Source organism: Penicillium waksmanii (genome assembly GCF_028829765.1).
Source record: "Penicillium waksmanii strain IBT 27052 chromosome Unknown utg000007l:1.0-4314555.0:1.0-4317578.0, whole genome shotgun sequence".
Taxonomy (NCBI): Eukaryota; Fungi; Ascomycota; class Eurotiomycetes; order Eurotiales; family Aspergillaceae; genus Penicillium; species Penicillium waksmanii.
Window position 1 is genome coordinate 4245391 of NW_026643253.1, and position 22132 is coordinate 4267522.

Here is a 22132-nt window from a genome sequence, read left to right on the forward strand (position 1 = left end):
TCCCTTGAAGTAGGACAAGACTACAAATAATACCAACTGCCTGGGTAACGAAAAAGAATGATCACAATCATCATTCATTATGGCGAAAAATAAGAAAGGCAAAAAATCAAGAAATCAAAATGACAATCCACCTGATGCTCGGTTCATGCAAACCCCTTTCACAGACAGAGAGGAAACCACTGAGCAGGAGGGAATTCCACCTCACGATGAACCAGGGGAAGAGTTTGCCCCAGGTGCTAGTGATACCGATGGACACGACTCGGACGCAGACAATGGATCAGAGAATGAAGGTCCACCCGTCGAGGACAAGCCACCTCCCCTTAAAAAGTGGGTGAAGGAGGTTATTAAGCGCGAGACAAGTGGCGAGAAGGCTCAGTCCATAGAGAATTTCTTCAATTCCGAGGAGCCCGATGCCAGCGCTTGCAAACCATTTTTTGAAAGACTCAACCAACACATCCGCGCTGCCAATCAAGAACATGGAGCAATTGACCTTGATGAAGGGACTGTCCCAGTCGGATCATATGATCCAATCGCAGATACCTGCAGGAGAATGGTTTTGGCAAAAAAAGATAGCCCAGAGGAGGCATGGGATGCGTTTCATCGAACTCGTGATCTACTCAAAAAGATCAATCGCCGATATCGCCTACCAAGGACCTGGAACTTTCATCCTTCTTGGTGCGAAAGCATATGCGGACCGGATCCAACAATGCACGGGCAGTCGGATGAAGACTTCGAAACTTCCGGTGATGAGTCTCAAGCTGCGGGTGATACGAGAGGAGATCTTCATTCGACCGATGGTCTTGGTGACTCGGATGATTCCGAGGCCGAATCTGTCCGACCAACAGGCCTCGATTCATTGGAGTCCAGAGCCATGAAGGAACAACGTCGGCACAGTGGTGGTAAAGTTCTCTTCTGGTGGCCGAAAGGCACTGGTTCACAGACTTTTGTCCGCTATGGAGATCGCTCTGCCCCAATTTATCGAATAAGAGCTGGATCTCATGAGATGTATGACCAAAAGCGTGTTGAAAAGGTCCTTACGACCAAGACTCGGGGAAGTCAGAAAGTGGATCTCATAAAGAATGGAATTCCATGCGAGGAATGGAAGTTTGGTCGACAGCATGTCGAAGATATTCGCGGAGTTGGCTGGAAGGTTGAAGACGACGATGAAGTTGGCATTGACCCTCTGTCATTCATCCGTCCAGTGCCTAACTCCGTTTATCCGCAAACCCGAGCTTGGGTCAAATGGAAAGACGGCAAGTTCACTTTGGAGGGCAGGCAGTTCATCAGACGCATCACGAATGGTTCCTCTCTTCAAGGCGATCAAGTCATCTTTCAAAAAGCGGAGGATTTAGAAACTGCCTATCGCCTTAGACATGGCTGGGAACAGACTGATAGTGAAATAGACCTTGATGATGTTAGACCGTCTAAGCGTTATGGACATGCGAAAATAAAGTCTGAGATTGAAACAGACACAGATTCTGATGATGGCTACTCGTTGCGCTATACGAATCAGAGAAAAAAAGCCAGTTCCGACTTCAGGTCGCCGTCGTGGCAGAGCTCGAGCTCGTTCTGAGGACGATGTTGACACGCAAAGCGACACGTCGAGATCGGAGCATATGAAAAGAAACAATGTCGGGCCAAGGAGATCTACGCGAGACTCAAAGAAAGGTCGCTCAAAAGACGAGACCATCCGTTTACTAGAAGGAAAACTCCAACAGCTCCAGATGGGAAGTCGCAGGGGTCGCCACCGCACTTGACGCGGAGGAATTGTACTGACGTGTTATTGACGAGCAGGTCTCGTTCTCGGAAAGAGTTTGCGTTTGTTGCTTTTGATTACACATTTCGTCTTACTCTCAATTTATGCCGATTTTGTTTACTGGTATCTTGTAATAATCGTACGGCAATGTACGAGCTCATTTCAGGGGTTGGCGCGGTAGAACTAGTTTCGGGGAAGCTCTTCCGGGCGCCAGCACCCAGAGGCAAGCCAATGAGTTCAGTTCATGGCCCCACCCGAAAATTCCCTCTATGCAACAGCCGCTGCGTAGACCACGCTCTAGGTGCGCGAAGAGACGATTCAAATGTGATCTTCCAAGCTAGAGAAAAGTCCCAGAGGTACACGAGGGCCAAGCCTGATAGCACCAGATCGAATGACCGGTACGGGTATCCACTTCCGCGTTCCCCGAAACTATCATTACCGACCTCTTCCAATATGATTTGTAGAGACTCTTTCCACTTGAGACAGGCGATCGACCTGGGAGAGTTTCGGCATATACCTTAACGGGCCATCCCGATAGCCCGAAATGCTCTGGTTTGTTCTCAGCTCTGTCCAACCATAGCTCCTGCAGGGCCATACAGCAGTCGTCCGCAAGGGCAAACTTCGTCTAGTCTGACGAAAAAAAGTAATACTTGGGATATCGTGATTAATTACAGCCACATGACCTCAGATGCATGTTTATATCCGTTGGTAACCTGATGGGGATGTGATTTTGATCGGCACCCCTGCTACCCCTGTATTAGGTCGCATTTGACTCTGCATGATGACGCACATCACTGTGCTAACACGGAAGGGGGAAACACCACGAGCTATTTCGACGTCTAGATCTAGTATTGAACTGTTCTCACCTCCTGCGACCGTTGGTCACCAACGGCGCGTAAGGATGGACGTGGATTGGATGCGCCGCCTGGTGTAAATCGCTTAGAAGCTACCTGGCCCACATTTTGGCGTGGTCCGAGCGCAGTGTAGTTCTGGTGCCGGGACATAGAGTTGTTCTACTACGGACCGTTCGGCCTGACCTTCTGTTTGCCCACGATATCTTGCTTGCTTGAAGTCCGATCATTACGTCAATAGATTGAGCCATTGTTTGCTATCCATGACAGAAAAGAGCCTTTCTACAGTCCATCCGCCGAAGAGCGCGAATTTGGTAAATTTGGTAGTCCGGTGTCAGAGAAGCTCTGTTGTGCGGCAGCTTGAGAAAATGTGGGCGAAGGGCAGAAGCTTTCTCTTGCCGTTATCGATCCACTCAACATCACTCAATTCCTAATTTAATTGTAGTTCCTGGGTGTGTGATGGCAACAGAAGGCCCGGCAGCCTAAGGAATATGACTGGTTTATCAGGTCCGCACTGGGAGTGACCCCTTTTCCCTTAGGGCTTCTCAGGCGATCACCTCGGTGAAGGGAAGGGATAGCTCACGCTGCCTAGAGATAATGATTCTAATCACGTGACCGTAGCGTAATGTCGATAGCATCACGTGACATGTACTTTTTGCTATGACGTTTACCACTAAAACAAGCAGGTAGATGTGACTCATAGATCACGTGTGGGACCTGATACCCACAATTCTGGTGGGAACTACATGACCGGAAAATCGGCACGGGTGGTCGAGGTCGGGGGTTGCTGTGTTCTGAACTTCTGTGGCTGATCTTCTTTCACCGCTCGTTCACCTTCTATTCAGGCAATCATCCATATTTCAATATTGCCTCCATCGACGCCTGCTCTGTTCACGATGTGGAAACCAGTGGTTGTCCCTTTTCAGAACTCCCAGCCTCTGCCTACTCTACCTACAACAGATGAAATCCGCGCTTGCACCAATGTTCTGTGGGAAACCATGGCCTCCAAGATTGTGGCTGTGAATGACGATATTGTTGTAAAATATGGAGGTTGTATAAACACCTGGGAAGGCCAGGCTTTGGTTTACCTTGAACGACACGTCCCAGAAGTTCCGGCCCCTCGACTGTACGCGATGTATTATGATTCCAAACAACTTTTCTTAATCATGCAACGCGTTCCCGGGGTGCAGCTGAATTCCATTTGGCCATCATTGGCGCACTCTGAGAAGGATGACATTATCACCAAACTCCAACAAATATTCGACGCAATGCGAAAGGCCGAGTCTCCATGGCCCGACTCTTTCGGAGGCCTGGACGGGGGCGGCGTACATCACTACCTATTCTATAGCCAACATGGCGATGAGAAATTTCTAGGGCCTTTCTCCGGCGAACCTGCCTTCATTGTGGGCCTTGTCGGTAATTATAGAGCCTTGGTCGAACGCAATAATCTGCCAGACTACAAGGCTCGCTTTTACGAAAAATACCTCCCTCGCGTCCTTCAAGGTCACCGGCCCACATTGACGCATGGGGACGTTCAGCAGAAGAACATTATGGTTGCGGAGAATACAAGTCGCCCAAACGATCAAGGTGGGCGATCATTTGACATCGTACTGGTCGATTGGGAGAATTCCGGTTGGTTCCCTGACTTCTGGGAATTTTTTTGTGCATCTGACCCCCTCAATTTCCAGTGGGAAGAAGACTGGTCCTGGCGAGTCCAGGAGTTTGTTCAAGTATGGCCCGCCGAGATGGCCGTAATGCAACTGATTGACAAGGATCTAGGCTGGTGAAGTACGTTGCTATGTTTAGAACGAAATCGATGTATTTTCTTAACCACGAAGAAAAAAAAAGATAAATAAAACAAAAGAAAAGACCAGGTATCCTAATTCAAAATCTACTTGCAATTTTTCATCGCCATAATTACTGTAACATTGACAAATAGATGCTTCAAATTGAGCTATTGTAAAATTCTTTCGCCTCGCAACTTCGGAATCGCAAGCTGATGCGTCCATTCATTACACTTCATGATTGGCCGCCGTTGTTCGCCGGGGCCGTAAAGATCCCCATTCTGCTTCGTCCAAGTAAGCTTATTCCGCTTAGCTGGATCCTTGCTCCAAAAGTCAATTCCCTGCTGTTTGGTCGGTTTGGGCAAGGCTTCCAAGATACCCCTTATTCTCGGATAATCGGCTTTGCGAATCCATCCAATCTCTGTGGTTCTGTGAAAATACCTGGACGCTCCAGGAACATAGTTGTCTCTCACTTCGAACCGCATGCCGCTGTTGGCGATGATGTCTCCGGTGACGTGAAATAGCGCTCCTCGGAGAGTCTCTGTGTCTGTTTCAACGAAGATACCAGTGTGGTATCGCTTGGGAGGGTCCAGAGGATCGTAGGCTACTGTGTCGAACTCTGGTACGAAGACTTTGTACCACTCGTCCCCTCTGTGACCGTGGGGAGCGGGTGTTGTTCTAGGTGTCGCCCTAGGTGCCGCTCTGGGTGCTAGGGCCATATCGCCCTTCATGGCGCCACCCTGTGTCCTTCCCCGAGAGCTGGGAGGAGGTGCTGCTCTTGGAGATACTGCAGGTGCTGCTCTATATGCTCCTCTGTATGCTGTGGCGGGTGCTAGGGCCGGTGCTGCGGCCGGTGCTGTTCTGGAGGCCCCTCTGTATGCTACCGCGGGTACTATCACGGGTGCCACCCCTGGTACTGCTCGAGGTGCTGCCGGCCTGGGTGCTGAAAGGGAGCTGCGCTGCAGGTTGTGGGATCTTTTCTTGTTGAGCATGTTTGATATTTAGACAAGGACGTGAGAAGAGCGTAGCGTTAATGAAGGAGAACGGTATATCAAAGTATTAAGACACTGAATAGTGAAGATATAGTTGTTTCAGTCGAGATAAGACAATGAATAGTAATTTTTTTCACAATTGAAACCATATCATCTTCCTTTTATAAGTCAAAATCTACGTTCCTAGTTGTAAATGGAAGTGTATTCTTGGACATGATCTCTGAACATGTGACATTTCAAGTATCATCTCGCGCGCGCTAGCTGAGAAGTTAGCAATCTGAAACAAAGCAACTGGACAGCAATTCCTTAGAGGTCTGAAGGAGATCCTAAAAATAATCACAATGGCTTTGTTGAATGTGTAGTAATTATAGTGTCGTAACAGTTGATGAGGCTGGAATAAGTAATTGGACGACAGCTTCGGAGAAAATCCACCCGTTAACATGTCGCGTATCAATATAGCCTAAGGCGCCGCCATAGCCAATCGCTTAGAAATATCTAGCGCCGGTGAATACTCTACTCCTACGCTAGTTGCGGCGTCGTGTGTACTAGATTCTTCGTGTCAGCGGATAACTGTCCAGCTGTGACTAGCTTCGTCTACATCCGGGGAACTTTCGCTGGGTACGAGAACCGTGGCTTGTCTCAGGAAACAGGAGTTCAGGGGACCGTCTACATCGTGGGTATTTTCGCTGATCCGAGAACCGTGGCATATCCTAGGAAGTAGGAGTTCGAGAGACCATGTATATCGTGGGGGATCTACGTTGTACGAAAACCGTGGTGAAATGTACCTTTGGTTTGCGCCATTTGTCTCGGCGAAACGCTGACGATCAAGCGAGACGCCAACGAGCGCCCCACCCGAAGCTAGTGAATATTCTACTAACAGAATATTTAGTCGAAGGAATATTCTGATGGGTATAATTTTTTCACTCCTGAATTTTATAGAATTATAATCTTATGTGCTATAGAAAATTAGAACCGATGGATGTTTTGTTCTGGTAAATTTAAGTTTAGTTTAAAAATATATTTCCCAAAAATTCTCAGCCAGAAATATTCTCGCGTGAAAACATTCTTAACCACCCCAAAAGTTGAGCCAGGTAGAATTGTTGAGATAAGTAGATTGTATTAAGTTGAGTTGACTGTCTTGTTGGAGGTGGGCTCCTCATCTATTTATATGTCTCTTGATGATCCCCTTCATAGGCTCGACCAACGTGATACTCAACAATTATCATCGCGGTATTTGGGTGGGTGCCGCCCGGGTGAGCGCCGCTTTAGCCTTACGTCACCGGGTGAGATTCACCCCTAGATGCACGACCACCAAGACCCTATTGCGTTATTGGTTACCCAGTTTCCTACCACAGAAAGCCCGGCTATCTTGTAGCAAAGATACTGAGACTATTACCATTTGCACTAGCCCTCTTCCCTGCAAGACGCCATAGTTAATCCAATGTCCCTCAAGCCCGTGTACGTGGATATCTCTCAACGACCCGATAACTGTGACAGAATTCACATTGGGACTCTGGCTGACCAACACAACCTGTATTGTATATCGCAGGATGCCCCGTATGTCTGCGCAGAATGCAACGAGGAAAGGCCTGAGGTTCGAGCTGCTGCGGCCTCCGCTCAATTATTTTGTATGTTTTGAGCTTCAGCGGCTGATGTCGTGATTGCATGTGGCTCGTAGTTGTTTGCCGTTGGCGAATATGGTGGCACGGAACGCCAGTAATAGATTTTTGGGAGTAAAGGTTTAGGCCATCCTCAATAGCCGCCAGCAGGCTGCGGACCCCTAGATCTGCTCGGGGAATTTTGACTTGTACGCGCCTTCCTCTCTCGCTTGCAACAACGGAAAGGCACTTTCCATTCTGTGCGAAAATATAGTTTGCAACATCACGGGCATATTTGTAGCCCCTGTCACACAATGCCTGGCCCTTTCCTCGTATTCCAAGGTGACGAACACAATGGGTACAGCGGCTTAAATGCCTCTCATAAGCTTTCATTACATAATGCTCATCGTCGTGGGGCTCACGCATAACAGTGGGGTAATAGCCAGGCACCATTGTCGTAAGGAAAGTATAGCAGATAGTACAGCTTTCCGAGTGCAGCGTCGTTCTTTGAGGAGTGAATTGGTGTCGGATGAAAGAGAGCGGGGACAAGACCGGAATGATGCTATATGGAAGCCGGAGACTAAGGGACGATTGAGTTGAAATGAACAAGAGTAGACGTTCTCACATGAAATTAAGCGACACATGAACTAGAGATGATATGACTTGAAGGCCGCGGGCTTACTATTATTTTATAGTAGCACATGTAGTAGTAGGGAATGCACCACGGCGGGCCTGGATAAGCGACGCTTCATGAACTGGCACGGCATGAAACGCGCGGCCGGTGGAATAATGTCTGACCTTGACACCATTAGTGCAGCCATGCGATTCATCCCATCAACCAACAGATTTACTGGAAATGAATCTATGTTTATGACTATGAAACCTGAGATGTTTTCAATAGCGCTCATTCTTGCAAAGCGCTCAAAGAAGCATTGTAACGACAGAAGAGGTGAAACATTGAACTAGGCGCGAAGTTATTTTTATCCTTGATAGTATCGCTGCGAACAACGTGGTGACAGTCTCCGTCATAGTTAAGAGTGTCGGCCAAGTGCCCGGGCCGTTTCCCCCCTCTTGCATCATGATCGGGATGTCTAGAAGCAGCCCGGTTCGTGTACTAAATGAGACGGTGGCCAATATTGGTGACATTGGGGTTCGGTCGTGGTGTTTCGCCTAAATATCGATCACCAGAGACCAATGAATGTTGTTCATCATCCTCACACCAGAACGGACACTAAAGTGGTCAGTCATACAATATTTATTGCGGCCCTGATGCTTCAGGGTTCGAAGGTCGAGGGTAGGCCTCGCCAAAACCCAACCCAAACCCGCGTTTGGCGAGGTCTAGTCGAGAAATAAAGACCACTGGCTTCTTCGGATGAAATTTTACCCAATTGCCCGTCTCAGTGCTACCAGTAGTTTTAGTTGGATAATTATTCCGGCCCGCTTCGACTTGCTGCATTTCGTTGCTCGCACAATCGACATTGGCGCTAAATCACTCGCGGTAGTGTTCGTGAAAGACCAAATATGCCTTGAATGACAATTACCTCATGTTTCATGTTGGCACCTATATAGCGGCAACAACACTAATGGTATAGAAAGGAGACGAGTGGAAGCTGAGTTTAAATTTTGAAAATACCAGTCATATGTCTCTGATGACGTGCTCTTGCTATCAATGATGACACCAAGTGCTTGGTTGCGCATCTGTGGCTAGGTCCATGAGACATAAGCAGTTTCGGTAAGCGCTCAATCTCATTCAACGCTATCGCTATGGAAGAGGCGAGAGGCTCGGGAAGAATCACGGACATATTAGTCTTCAAACGAGCTTTTGAGTAAACAGCTACATATACTACACTCTCGGATATTTCTGGGTTTGAAGGTTGAGTGTATGGCTCTGTGTTGTATTGCGACGCCGCGAAGGAGATGACCAGTCCCCAGGTCTTTGGCGCGTATGCGACCAGTGGATATATCACTGCTGGAAAAAAAGGAACGATGTTTCATCCGCCGCAGGATCTCGAGACCATCCAGTCTATTAGTTGCTTTCGCTCCTAAGCGCTTCCCTCAGAGCGGCGGTTACAAAATTAAGAAGTCTAACCTGGCAGAAGAAACTGCACGAAGCCAATTCTAGGTTTTGCCATTGTTGAAGCTGGATGAGAAGTTGCCGCCCCCATCTCCGCTGATCAGCGTCACCACTCCTGGCCGATCAACCAACCAGCCTTCGCTTGTATGAAATGCAACTCTCTGGGTCTTAGGCTGGCGGCAAGTCGTATGGGGCCACTAGCCGCTCCCAATCTGGGTTATACTTGGTTGTTCTGTGTCAAAGCAATTATAGCGCAGCGTCTAATGTCGAATTTCTGTGCCCTGTGCTATCAATTCATGGTGCCGCTTTTCCTGAACCTGCCGGCGCGTAACTGCGACACCGACCATCTGATATTGCCGATTTGTCGACTATACAAGACTTAGATATAAATTTGATAAATATTCTGATTCGAATGCCATTCCCATCTTTATTCCTCCTCATATGCCGTGCACGATTCGAGAATTTCGTATCACTGATTATTTCACTAAATTCACACGACGCTGTGAAGTTGGCTGCAGGTAAAATGTTGGACTGGAAGAATGGTAAACTAGAGTGTTCTTATGCGACAATTTTCTCCCTAGTCGTAGATAAGCAGTGAATGATATTTACTACTCGAAGACAAGATCGTTTTCGATACTGTAACTGTGGAAGAGAGTAGTCAACGACTGACCCGACCTACTAATTTCCTGGCAAATCACAGGGATTAGAAACAACGTGGAATTTATAAACATTCTGAAGCACAACCTGATTGAGGCATGAAGAGTATCTAAAACTACTAGCCTTTAAGCATCAGGAAACAGATCCTAGTTATTTGTTTCGAATGGAGTATACTTCTTTGAATCGTCGATTTTTCCCTGGAAGACACCGTTCGCGGTTTGAGATGGAAGCAAAACAGGTTGACAGTAACCCACGACCTGTGCTCTGTGAGTCGCCCCTAATAGTTCCGAGGCTTCATACATCCTATCATCCTGCTGCAAGTTTATAGCCCTTTGATACCTTCTCTGGATCACGTTTGGTGCCTCTCGAGCAAAACGACGTAAAGCTGCCACTGTGGTTCTGAACCCTTGGTCTCCAGGGCTTTGGAATTTGCACATTCCTTGGTGATCGGCCGCTATACCGCATCTCTCGGTGTTGTCAAGGATCGGCGCTGCGCTTGTTTCATCCACAATATAATCCCTTTTGTATTTCAAATCGGTTTTCTCCTGTTCCCAAAAGAAAAAGATACGGAAACAGGGCATCAGAGGCGCAAATTGGTCGGTGATATTTTGCAGAGTCTCGGATTCCTTCTCAAGCGAATTAACCAGCCCTGTTTCAAATTCTATCACGTTTTTTGGAATCGTGAGCGATGCCATTCTTTGAAGACTGCCTAGTAGGTTGGCTTTGTTGGATCCATAGTAGGGGGTACCAAAGAAAAGAATAGCGAAAGTGCATATGTAAATGGAATAAACATAGGTAAGTCTGGGGCGACTCTCAGCGTATGCCAGCGCCTGTTTATAGAGCATTAATGGGAAATTTCGGCCATACGGTGGTCTGCTTTGATTTACTCACTCTCTTGACGATGATCCCCCCAAGGGAATAGCATAGAAAAATAATGGGTCTTTGTGCTGCATCCTCAAGCTATTACTCGTTAGCAGTTTCTTGTTTATTACATTCAGAAGATACCCACATCTCTGTCGGACTCAAGCTGAGAAACTAATGTTTGCGCATGTTGCAATATCCTGTCCGAGCTCGGCGTCTTTCCGTTCCAGGACCAAATGCCAGCGTTATAGCCCCAGGCGAGGACTCGAGCGCGTGGGATATATCTTGGCAGGTACGCCGGATTGTTCAGCCAGCATGTTCCCTCTCTTTTTGCTGTCCACGTTTCTGTTGCATGGCCGTTTAACCCGTACACAGCAACGATACTATTTGGTTGTTATTCAGATTTTGAGTTGGCTCAATTGACCCAAACTCACTTAATTTCAACAGGCTCGTTTGCCGGACGGTAAAGCTCTTGTATGCCATAATTTCGGTGAGTATAGTCCATTATTTTAACATTCCACTTGCTTTTTCATTTGGTGGAAAATTCATTGAGAAAGAAAATCTGACAAGTTCAATTGCTTGGGACCGCCCAATATATGTCATTAGTGACTCCTTTCTATGATCGTCCTTTGTTTTACCGGGGCATAGGCTATCGTCTAGCCGCTCTGCTTTGACAAGCACTGCGTGACCAACGATGCATTAGCGCGGGCGCTAGGCATGGATGTGATATTTATAGCTTCAAATGTAACGGCCAGACGACTGACCTTGGCCTGGCTTAGAGGGGGAAACTCAGCGCCTTTTACTAGGCGTCGCGGGTGACTGTTTCGTTATGCGCCGCGAAGGTGTTTAGGCCCAACTCCACACGAGGTCCGAGTACACAATAATACATGAAGATTTCTCAGGAAGTAAAGCGTCACTGGGGTGCTCTTCGACATTGGAAATTAGGTCAAACACTAGCAATGGGGCAAAAATAAAAAGTAATGTTTAGTTCCGAAGGATTAATTCAAGAGCCTTTTAGTATAGTCTGTAACACCAATGTCGTTTCTATTCATATCATGTGTATTATAGGAAATTTATCCTGCCCGAGCCCGTAAAAGTGCGAGTTGAGAAAACCAGAACCTAGAGTAATACTAGAAATTCTATTTTCGGGTTGGCTTGCCTGACGACAACGCATAATTTCATTTTTCCTTGTAGATTTCCACCTTACATCCGTCGGCGCTCGAAAGGACAAGTGTGAGTCGCTGTCTTTCGCTCCCGACTGGCTCATCGGGTTCTCCCGCGGGTAACATCACCCGTGAAAAGGTTTGCAGGAGCCTCACTATAGTATAAGAAATCTCCATCTGGGCGAAATCCTCTCCCAGACATTGCCTTGGTCCGCCACTAAAAGGGAAATAAGCCCAGCGAACGCTCGCAAGTTCACCGCTTTCCTATCTTTCAGGGCGAAATTCATATGCATTATGTCCATATATGTTCTTCTTTCGCAAATTCATATATTGCGAGAATACCACGAGTTCACCCTTTCTTACTAACATAGGTTTATCTCCTTTTCGCCCCCTCCTGTTGGTAGAAGGGTAGTTTGCACCGCTTCGCGATTGTTCAGCGGAACTAGGGGATAGAGACGAAGACCTAATCGGTAAATATATCAGTGATTAGCTCTGTAATGGTCATAAAGATACTTTCGTCTCACTCTCTTTGATGACGCAAGCAAGGTATGGCATTTTCTTAATTTAGTCCCTACTTGGCATAGAGCTACCACCCATAATAGATGTGATTTCTTGCCGCAAACGTTTTATTACGTAAATATGGCGAACAAGAAGTCGACTAAGGAGAGAGCAGTAAAGTTAATACCGAATGTAATGCGAATTTTGGATTCAAGACTTACAACGTCCAGGACAAACAGCATACAGTTGTATCTCGGCCAGCAAGCAGAACGTTTAAAAGTTGGTCGCGGAGCTCTTCCAAGCTTGTAGACTCTTCAGCGATCTGTTTTATGAACCCGTATTTTTTCATTTCATGGTCCTCAACCTTTTCTAAGTTCGATTCCGTGATATAACTCTCTACAAATCGATGCACATTAGCACATGCTTTCCGGAATGATAGAGGATTGTAGAGGAAGTACCAGGGTGCTATACGAAAGCGTTTGGCGAGACCCTCTTGCGCGATATCGAAGCTTTCTGCGAAGAGTCTGTTCTCCTCGTGCTGATCGATACCCGCCCTCAGACTATAGACCGATCTACCGAACAGAAGAGCTGTTGCAGTATCTAATGTCATGTCAAAAAATAATGGCTGGAGATCAACAATGCCGTTTGAGGGTAGGCGGCTTATCAGGTTATCAACATACTCGCGAAAGTCGTCCAAGTTCTGATACTGAACGCGAATAAATTGCTTTCGCAGAAGTTCTCTTGAATGTTTCCAGGCAAGTCCTTCTTGAGTAAAGATCCCATTTCCCAGCAAGGGTACAAAGATTTTAGGTCTGGCGCCGAACCTATAGTCTATCCATCCGACCCCATAGAATCTGATTAGCAGGAGCGTCACTTTGTAATCTGAAGAGTCAAGTCACCTTTGAAATTTGTAGATAAAACGGTCTCAACATTCGAAGGATGCAGCAAATGAAAAGCTCTGGGTCCAAATAATAAATACTGGGTAAGATTGTTTCCTGGCTTATAATCTTCGGCAACCTTGCAAAGATATACGAGAAGGCGACCTTCCGCATTCGTTTCCCAGAGATCCTTGATACGATCAAGACCAAGTGGCCATTTCTTAGGGAGCTCGGGTGGTAGCTCACAACCGTGGTATGAGCCAAAGGCAGAATCATTCTGAGAGACGATAAGTTGGGCCATTTGCGCAGCCGGAATACTCACTCACAAAGTACTCCTTTAATTTGTTCAAGGAAAGATAGCAGAGCCAGGAGAAAATGCATATGAGAATAGCCCAGATGACAAGTACTGTTGCCATCATGGCAGGTGATAAGCTTGGTTAGTCTGTCCCTTATTGTGGTGGATTTGAGAAAGAAATAAAAGCGCGGGGGATGACCGCTTTTTCCTGCTCGCGTTGTTTTCATCCGGCGGTCAATGTACGCGCCCGCCAAGAAGATACCTACGCCACCCTCGAAGCTAATACAGTGAAATCACACACTTAGTACAAGAAAGCAGAGCAAACGAGCAACTAACATCCCTTTTTGTTCCAGTTGCCGCCAGCTTCGGCCACACAGGTACTAACTCATATAGGCGCTGGTGCTGTCCATTTCACGCCGACCCCCAACTTTTTCTCCCCACTTCCTTCCCCATTCTACGACCAGAGATACCGGGGCAGAAGATATCAACGAAACAGTTAATTATTTGCACGATGCCTTTGGGCCTTCAGACAATATATTTTTAACAGCCTCCTCATCGCGAAGCCGATCAAGACCCAACCACTATTGACGTCGAGTAAGGACAGAATCTCAACAGCGTCTTTATCACGTGAGTAACTGACAATTTCTTTGGGTAGTATTGTTGCAGTTCACGGCCTGAATGAGAATTCGCCAGGAGCCTGGACTCACCCGCAAGAAGGCGTTCTATGGCTCAGAGACCTCTTGCCTCGGAACATTCACAATGCAAGAGTCCTTACGTTCGATTACAACTCCAATCCGTTTCTTTTTACCGGACCAGGCTTTATAGACAATATCCAAGCCAACGCGACTACGCTAGTCGCAGATCTTGAGGCCGATAGAAGTTTGACAAATGTTTCTCAACGGCCTATAATCTTTGTCTGCCACGGACTCGGGGGCATTATTATAAAAAGTGCGCTCATCTATTCGGCAAGCCGAACGTCCTCCTAAACCTCTCACCTCAATTCTATTTACGTTTCAACATTTGCTATATTATTCTTCAGCACACCACATGATCACATTGACATTGGAAAATGGTTAGATTTGTGTCCCTCGTTCTTGTCAGTCTGCGACCCTAAAGCTGCAGCTTTTATGCCAGGCGATAGTACTCAACCATTAATTACGGTGCATGCTTTAGAAGTTATTGTCAACCAATTTGCTCCACTTATAAAGAAAATACATTTTTACCTATTTTAGGAGGGATTGACGACATCACTGGGATATAGTGTTTGTTTCATAGTTAAACCATCCTCTGCGGCTCCTTATTGGTATGACACAGAACGATATAGGATCATAGACTCAAATCACTCAGACATAGTCAAGTTTATCCAATCTTCACCTCCTTACCGGACTGTCATATCTGCCCTGAAAAAATATTGCCGTTCAGCCCCAGAAATAATCGCATACCGATAGAAAGAAGCCATAGAATCTCTTATGCGCCTGCGGCGGAGTAAGGCCTCGGAACTGACTGGGCTATTCCTTGATATTCCGGACAAGATACCACTATTGGAGGAAAGCAAGATTGTTGACGACAGTGTTGTCCAGCAAAATCAGCATTTTAACCCTCTATGCGCTGTTTCCATTGATTTCATAGGACAGGATAAGATAATCAGAGCTCTCCAAAAGGCTTTCGAACCGGAAAAACGCCCACTGTTAATGGAACGACAGAAACGGTTTGTGCTTTATAGAATTAGTGGTTCTGGGAAGACACAATTATCTGCGAAATATGCCCAGGACAACCGAAGATAGTAAGAAATCGCGAAGCCTATATATTTACTCCTATTCTGACGTAATACAGCTATTAGGCAATTTTTACCATTGATGCGTCCTCCAATCAAACTACGAAAGAGTCATTCTACAGTATCGGAAGGAAAGGCGGCCTCGAGGCAACTGTGGAGTCTGGCAAACACTTTCTCTCGCAGGCTAGGAAACCTTAGCTTCTCATAATTAACAACGCAGACAGCCCTGATATAAATTTTGAGGGCCTTTTAGTGCCTAGTGAGACAGGTCATATTCTCGTCACCACAAGAAATCCAAGCCTACGAAGGCAAGGCAATATCGGAAGTTTGGAAGTCAAAGGGCTCAAAGAACGAGAAGCTTTCCAACTACTCATAAAAGTTACAGATATCGTCCCTCTATAGGACCCACCTACAAAAACAGCGGCAAACGACATCACTAAGGCTTTAGGTTATCTAGCCCTGGCGGTCATTCAAGCAGGGAATACGATATACAATAAGTTGTACAATGTAACAGAATATCTCGGCTTCTTTCAACACCTCTTAGAAAGCCGTCGAGAGAAAAAAAGCGGACGTATTTCGAAAGATTCTGCCAAACATCACACGGAAAACGATGACATCTTCACGGCGTTTGACTTCTCCTTTCAGAACATTGCTATTCAAAACTCCGTTTCCAGCCTTGATACAATTAAAATTTTGAACATTGTGAGCTTCTTTCATTTTGACTCAATTCGAGTTGAAATTTTCGAGAGAGGCCTGGATCTGGAGCGAGAACAATCATATCAACCATCGGTTTAATCTATTCGGTCTCAACTCATTAATTTTTTTGTTGGTCGCATAAAACCACCCCGGTTACTTCCTAGAATCCTGAAGCAAAAACCCAATGGTATACATCCATTGTACATCAGAGAAGCTCTACGTAAGCTGTACGTATCTTCCTTGATCATCTATACGAAAGATGAGAAAAGCTTCTCGTTACATCCTTTGATTCACACTTAGGCCAGGGACCGTATTCCCGCAAAGGAGAGGAGTCTATAGGCAGTGATATCTTTCTATACTCTCATAGCATCTATCGAAGTATTGCCCAAAGACAACGGAGAATCTCAATCTGTTTTTCGAAGGAGCTTAATTCCTCATCTCGACTTATGTTTAGAGTCCTGTCCAATAGAGGTTAGGGAGTTTCACAGCCTCAGATTCGGGAGATATAGTCGATTCATGCTACTTCTGCAACCTACTTCGGTTTTCGCCCTGCGAGAGATGATACAGAATACCGCAAAGTATGGAATATTATATGCTCAGATAGGTGACTTTACTAAGTCTGCTTACTATCTCTCGCTAACGAAAGACTCATTAATCATGTTGGTCGGAGTTAACGACCCAAAGACGATGTCCGCTATATTGGGACTTACAGGGGTGCTATGGGGATTGGGTCGTCTTAAAGAAGCCATCAACTTGCAAGAACGAGTTGTTAACTCTCGACGGAAGGTTTTAGGATCAGAACATCGCGAAACTCTACAAGCCATAGATTCACTTGGTCAATCATTCTGGCTCAATGGCCAATACTGTAAAGCACTTGAAATTCAACAACAGACTGCAGAGAAAATACGTCTGCACCTTGGTGGAGACGATGACAACACGCTGAATGCGCTAGACCACTTAGGCGTAACCTTAGGCTCTTGGCACAGGTATACTGAAAGCAGAGATATACATCAGCGTATATTAGAAATTCGGAGAAAAATGCTGAATTCAAATGATCTCAGGGTACTTGAAACAAAAAACAATTTGGCAATGGCTCTTCTTGATTTGAGACAGCTTCATGTCGCGAAGGCTTTGATGGAAGATGTCTACAAGGGTCGCATGGCCCAAATGGGGAAGGAACATCCTTACACACTCTGGGCACTGTGCTATCTGTCGAAGATATACATAGAGGAAGGCGAGTTACAGAAAGCCGAGCAAATCTTAGTTGAAGGAATCGCCGCAGGAAGACAGAGCCTCGGCGAGGATCATCTCAGGGTGCTCGTGGGCTGTAGTAAGCTTGCCCGGGCCTATACGCGTCAAGGTCGTCTGGATGAAGCTAAAGCACTCACCCTAGAGACCGTCGAGAAAGTAAAGCATTCTCGTGGCAATGAGCACCCTGACTATACTACCGGGATGATGAAGTTAGGTCAACTGTATGAGAAGAAAGAAGAAAAAGCGAAGGCGATCAGTTCCTATCGAATTACGCTCTTGGCTACCGAAAGGAGACTAACAGCAAAGCATCCTCTCCACGACATTATCTCGGGTCGCATTACGTTTCTGGAACGAAGTTGCACCGGGGCTATTGCCTCTGAAAGGTCTGACATCGCAAATTCCTCGGTCACAACTGCCATCGATGAGCTAGATATAAAAAGCCTGCAACCCACACAAACGTGGTAAGCAAGCGACGCTCAAGGTGTGTCGAAATAAGATACATTTTCTCATTCGCCTATTTTAGGTTGGCAGTTAAACTGAAATATTCTTCATATAAGCCTTCCTTGATCATGTAGTCTTTGCAAAATGCTCATGGGCCTTTAACAGTCGCCTTAGTCCGAACTGAATATCAATCCGGACTCTGGAATTTGCGTTAAACCTCCAAGCTAGGAGAGATAGCACTGTATAAGAAAGATGATTGAAATGTATTTATGGCGTAATCACACACTTCAAGAACTAATAACAAACATCATTTACGGTTTTGTTTCTTGAACATAATGCAAGACCGTGGTGAACACTATTTACTAATGCATTTTTCGAAAGACCAGCGCGGAAGTATAATGAAGATAGCGTTTTTTGTATATTAGACTGCGGAAGCTAGTTAGTATCAAATCAGAACATTCACGAATAACTAACCGTTCACATTTTGATAGTGAAAGAAAATTTAAACGTGGCGTCCGTGTGGATTAGCGGTAGAAAGGAAGGCTCTTTGAGGCAGTAATTCAAGGTACCCAGACGCCCCTAGATTAGATTCAATTGATTGCACTGCTGAGTAGGCAACGGTGCTTAGATTGCATTTACTGCCAGAGAAATTTACCTGCAATTGTTGCCGTATCCTCTTCGAAGGCCCACAGGCATTTGATGTATTTATTTAAAATATACTGGAAAGCCGACCAGATACCCATAGTTGAGGGATACATAGATGAATGCAGTCAGACTTTGATGTAAAAGGAAAATAATTAGTAGTAGGCGAGGTCAGGCAGCCATCTTTATATATTTGCTCCTAATCATCACGCCGCTTTCTTGCTGACAAGTTCTCTCCCGGGGAAAAACGATAAAAGTAAGAAAATTTACCGTACCTCAGGTACCCCCAGGCATATTTTGAAACTTTGTCGCTCTACACAACGGTGGAATGACAAGCTAAACGCAAATGCCCCCTTCCTAAGGAACCTTAGCAAATGGCAAAAGAGATACAAATATGAAAGCAAGATCAGTTCTGGATGAAACCACGATATCCGTTGCCATGTACCGAGGATAGGCAAATAATGTTTGACTGTAAATGTTGCTATGATAGTAATCATATCCTAAAGCACGCCAGGCGTGTTTATTTGCTCATGCTATTGCCGCGAGGTTACCCCACATGGCACGTGATGGACAAACCGGGGAGGGGTATCGCGAAGTTTGCAACGCAACCCCACACCAACGGGCGATTTTGGCCCAACGAAGCCTCAGCCTCACGAAATCCCTCCACTCCTCCTTGTTATCAGGAGCTTGACCGAATTCTTTTTCGATACTGCAACTGCAAGGTGAGCCGCGAACGGAATGAGGGAGCTAGGTGTTTCGAGCCGCTTCGCTAATCGCGGCACCGCTGATCAGGATCCGATTTCGCGATTGATTAGTCACAAATACCTACGACAATGGCGGCCCCTTTACCTCTGAATGCCGAAGCGGAGATGTGCCGGAAGGCTCTAGCTGATTGGATCAATCAATCTCAGCTGCGGTTAGACTATGTAGTGGACGAGAAAGGCAATCGGATATATTTACGAAACAGGATTGAATCTCTGGTTAAGCCACTCCTGCAATCCCTGGGGCTCGATGTAAGCCACTCTTTCTGCTTTTCATTGTTCATGTACTAAAATAAGGTAGGGCTTGGGCTTTACAATGTGGCGATACTCAGCTTACACGCCGTTCGATCCTTACCCCCCCGAGGAGCTTTACTTCATACCGATCCAAATATCTTCAGGGCAGCCTCAGATTATCAAGGATGGGAGGCAATTTCAGGTTGTTCCCGGGTGGTATACTGCCACTAAAGGTCCATTCGAATTGACTCCGGAGTCTGATTGCTTATTTGCGGGAGACCCATCAAAAGCCTAGAAGAGTATAATGTGCATTTCGCCTATGAAGGACTTTTTCCAAGTATGATCATTGCGTATAAGCGAATAGGTTGACAGGTTCCGTATCTGGCCGCTCAAACATGTAATCAAATGGATTAGAGGCCATGAAAAACACACGATATATCCAAGATATGAGATTGAGGTCGTAACCTAAACATTTGCATATTTGGGATAATCTTCGGGATCGTCAGAATCATCAAGCAGAATGCAGCCATAAATAAAGACATACTCTATTGCGTCACCTGCTATAAATTTCACAATGCAAGGAAGACAGTAAGGTACCCATCCCTCTTCAAAAATCCCAGTCTCCTGGCCGTCCCCTAGTGACTGGATGAAGATCTCAAAACTCTTGCGGTGATCTGCAAACCGAGCATATTGGTGAACTGGCTGGGCAACTAGACATATGTTAGGAAACATTCACTAAATAGCTGGTAGATCACAAATTTCGACCCACACAGCATGAAAAGCTCCCAGCTTTTATAGCCCCATCGTCGCTTCAGGAGCTCGACCACGCACCGATTGACCCACAAACAACCGGATCGATATTTTTCGAGATTCTTGTTATCGGAATCACTGATAAACTGTCGCATCATCCAATTGACAGTATCTTTAGAATTTCCAACAAAAATGAGGACGGTGCAATAACAAACAAAGACCAGTTGCTGATATTTGGCTATTCGCATGGCAAATTGACCGTCCTCTTCGCAGTGAACAACAAATCTTCCATATCGACAACCTCTCATGACCATTTCCGTGTCATCTGTAGCCTGGAGCGACATTGTCGCTTCATGGTAAGGCTCGAGATCTGTAACAGAGCTGGTAGGCCTCCCAAGCAGTAATTGGATTGCTAGTCTGTTTTTATTGATGGTAGCAAAACCTGTGGCTTTTCGGGAATCGTCCCATCTTACAGCAAGAGTTATGGATGAAACAAATCTCGTGAGTTCCTTTTCCCATTGTGGTGGGCCGGTTGAAAACCTTGTCGTTCTTTTTTGGATGCGAGTATTGTTAAAGGAGCTGTCTGATAGATTGATGAAATTTTGCTGGCCACTTGATGGTTTCGAGGGAAGGTAATGGCGACCTGAACGTGAGGAGGAAAGCAGGTTTTCCGCTTTCAGAAGCCTGGATTCAAGGTATTGGATATACTCTAAATCGCCACCTTCAAATTGAAACACTCGGGCATGGGAACTCATTGTGTTACAAGAAGAAAGAGATGGCAAAACAAGAAACGAGACCTTTATACTCAATCGAGTATCCATTATAATGGTTACCTCATTCGGAAGCTGCGGCAAGTGCGGGGTAAGGTCAGGCAACGGGCGCCTTCACAAGCACCAATACTTCTTGTGGCCCTTGAGCTATTGCTTACTTAATAATTTCTGTCCTAGCCATTTATTGACTGCTATTTCTGTGTATTGAACCAATATGAGGAGTTAAACCAGTGGGGTCGAGTCAGAATGATACCGTGGGTCTTTTCCATCAAGGTAAGCCGAAGTTAAGAAACACATTAAAACCGAGAGAATTTACAAGCGTTTTCACGCAGGCAGACAAAATTACATCACCTATGGCCACTCTGTCCTCGTTCCAGATAGCTCGCAGGACCTGACAGGCCTGTAAGATCAATATAGGGTCTTGACTGAGATATTCGCAGGATAGCTTCCTCTCATGGAGTAGCGCCAATTCTCAACTGCAACAATGATCTCAATGCCGTTTCAGTGAGACTTTGTTCACGAGGGAGAACAGATGTACGATTGGTGAATCGCCTCCCAGTCTACATTACTATAGCAACATAAAAAACGCAGACTCTCACCTAAACGATTTGATGCCTTCAAGTCACAAGTGGTAGCTGGCTAGTCAAATTGATAAAACACTTTCTCTGGCTCATAAGCTACTACTGAGTAATGTCACAATTATCCATTCTCAACCCCCCAAGGGCGAATAAAGGAGAAAGTCATGCGAGGCTTTGAATTCCCTGAAGGTGATTCTCTGTTTTGTCATCGTCTGGTACGATTGGTAGATAGATTCCCAGTGTATATTCTTGCTTGGACAACGAAGGAAGTTGTGTAAACCCTCACTGGAGCTTCCCGATGAATTGAAATGCCAGGTGATAGTTGATAGCCTCTCAATAGTTGAACGACTGAGAGACTTGACCAGTATCTCTGTGGTATAAGAGAGGAGATCGTCATCGATAATGACGCCATGGAAATCGCGGGTATCTTTGAAGGGATTGAAAAGCTCGTCGAACCTTTTGAGCATCTGAACTCAGCGCATTCTGGGGGATCAGTTCCCATTGAAAGAATGATTCTATTCGCAATTGTAGCAATGCTTTCAAAGCCGTCTGGGATGGGAAAAGAAGGAAATCGATATGAATTTCCTGCCACAGGTTAAGGTCTAAAGCTACTAACGGAGGAAGGATTTCGTACCATGTTTGAAGTAATGCGAGCTCAATCGCGGACTTGATACCCCGGTTCAAACCAGACCGGAGACCTACTACTTATTTATAAGAATCACCACTGTGAGCATCTTCAGCCCGCCAGACGATACTCATGGCTTGTCTGCAGTTCTCACTCTTTCCAAAATGCCTACAGTCCATTTTCCCTGCTGCAGATGATCTTTC

General features: G+C 45.9%; 8 protein-coding genes across 8 annotated transcripts; 3 read left to right on the forward strand and 5 right to left on the reverse strand.

Annotated features, from left to right (window-relative positions):
* Positions 1-79: 79 nt before the first annotated feature.
* On the forward strand, positions 80-1573 carry N7481_008426 (uncharacterized protein; the record flags this gene model as incomplete). Its single annotated transcript, XM_057267645.1, has 1 exon — positions 80-1573. The coding sequence occupies one exon, from the start codon at positions 80-82 to the stop codon at positions 1571-1573; it is 1494 nt and encodes a 497-aa protein (XP_057121846.1).
* A 1930-nt stretch (positions 1574-3503) lies between these two features.
* N7481_008427 (uncharacterized protein) lies at positions 3504-4394 on the forward strand (the record flags this gene model as incomplete). The annotated part of the gene is made up of 1 exon (XM_057267646.1): positions 3504-4394. The coding sequence occupies one exon, from the start codon at positions 3504-3506 to the stop codon at positions 4392-4394; it is 891 nt and encodes a 296-aa protein (XP_057121847.1).
* A 167-nt stretch (positions 4395-4561) lies between these two features.
* N7481_008428 (uncharacterized protein) lies at positions 4562-5383 on the reverse strand (the record flags this gene model as incomplete). The annotated part of the gene is made up of 1 exon (XM_057267647.1): positions 4562-5383. One exon carries the CDS (start codon positions 5381-5383, stop codon positions 4562-4564), a length of 822 nt encoding a protein of 273 aa, XP_057121848.1.
* A 4475-nt stretch (positions 5384-9858) lies between these two features.
* Positions 9859-11078, reverse strand: N7481_008429 (uncharacterized protein; the record flags this gene model as incomplete). Its single annotated transcript, XM_057267648.1, has 4 exons — positions 9859-10542; positions 10604-10672; positions 10722-10956; positions 11008-11078. The coding sequence occupies 4 exons, from the start codon at positions 11076-11078 to the stop codon at positions 9859-9861; spliced, it is 1059 nt and encodes a 352-aa protein (XP_057121849.1).
* Positions 11079-12300: 1222 nt separating this feature from the next.
* N7481_008430 (uncharacterized protein) lies at positions 12301-13413 on the reverse strand (the record flags this gene model as incomplete). The annotated part of the gene is made up of 3 exons (XM_057267649.1): positions 12301-12394; positions 12456-13088; positions 13214-13413. The coding sequence occupies 3 exons, from the start codon at positions 13411-13413 to the stop codon at positions 12301-12303; spliced, it is 927 nt and encodes a 308-aa protein (XP_057121850.1).
* A 3121-nt stretch (positions 13414-16534) lies between these two features.
* Positions 16535-17593, forward strand: N7481_008431 (uncharacterized protein; the record flags this gene model as incomplete). The annotated part of the gene is made up of 1 exon (XM_057267650.1): positions 16535-17593. The coding sequence occupies one exon, from the start codon at positions 16535-16537 to the stop codon at positions 17591-17593; it is 1059 nt and encodes a 352-aa protein (XP_057121851.1).
* Positions 17594-19671: 2078 nt separating this feature from the next.
* Positions 19672-20300, reverse strand: N7481_008432 (uncharacterized protein; the record flags this gene model as incomplete). Its single annotated transcript, XM_057267651.1, has 2 exons — positions 19672-19916; positions 19976-20300. 2 exons carry the CDS (start codon positions 20298-20300, stop codon positions 19672-19674), a joined length of 570 nt encoding a protein of 189 aa, XP_057121852.1.
* Positions 20301-21435: 1135 nt separating this feature from the next.
* Positions 21436-22000, reverse strand: N7481_008433 (uncharacterized protein; the record flags this gene model as incomplete). Its single annotated transcript, XM_057267652.1, is given in 2 exon segments — positions 21436-21750; positions 21761-22000. Coding segments are annotated over 2 exon segments (555 nt in total), but the record flags the coding sequence as incomplete, so codon positions are not given.
* Between the last annotated feature and the right edge of the window lie 132 nt (positions 22001-22132).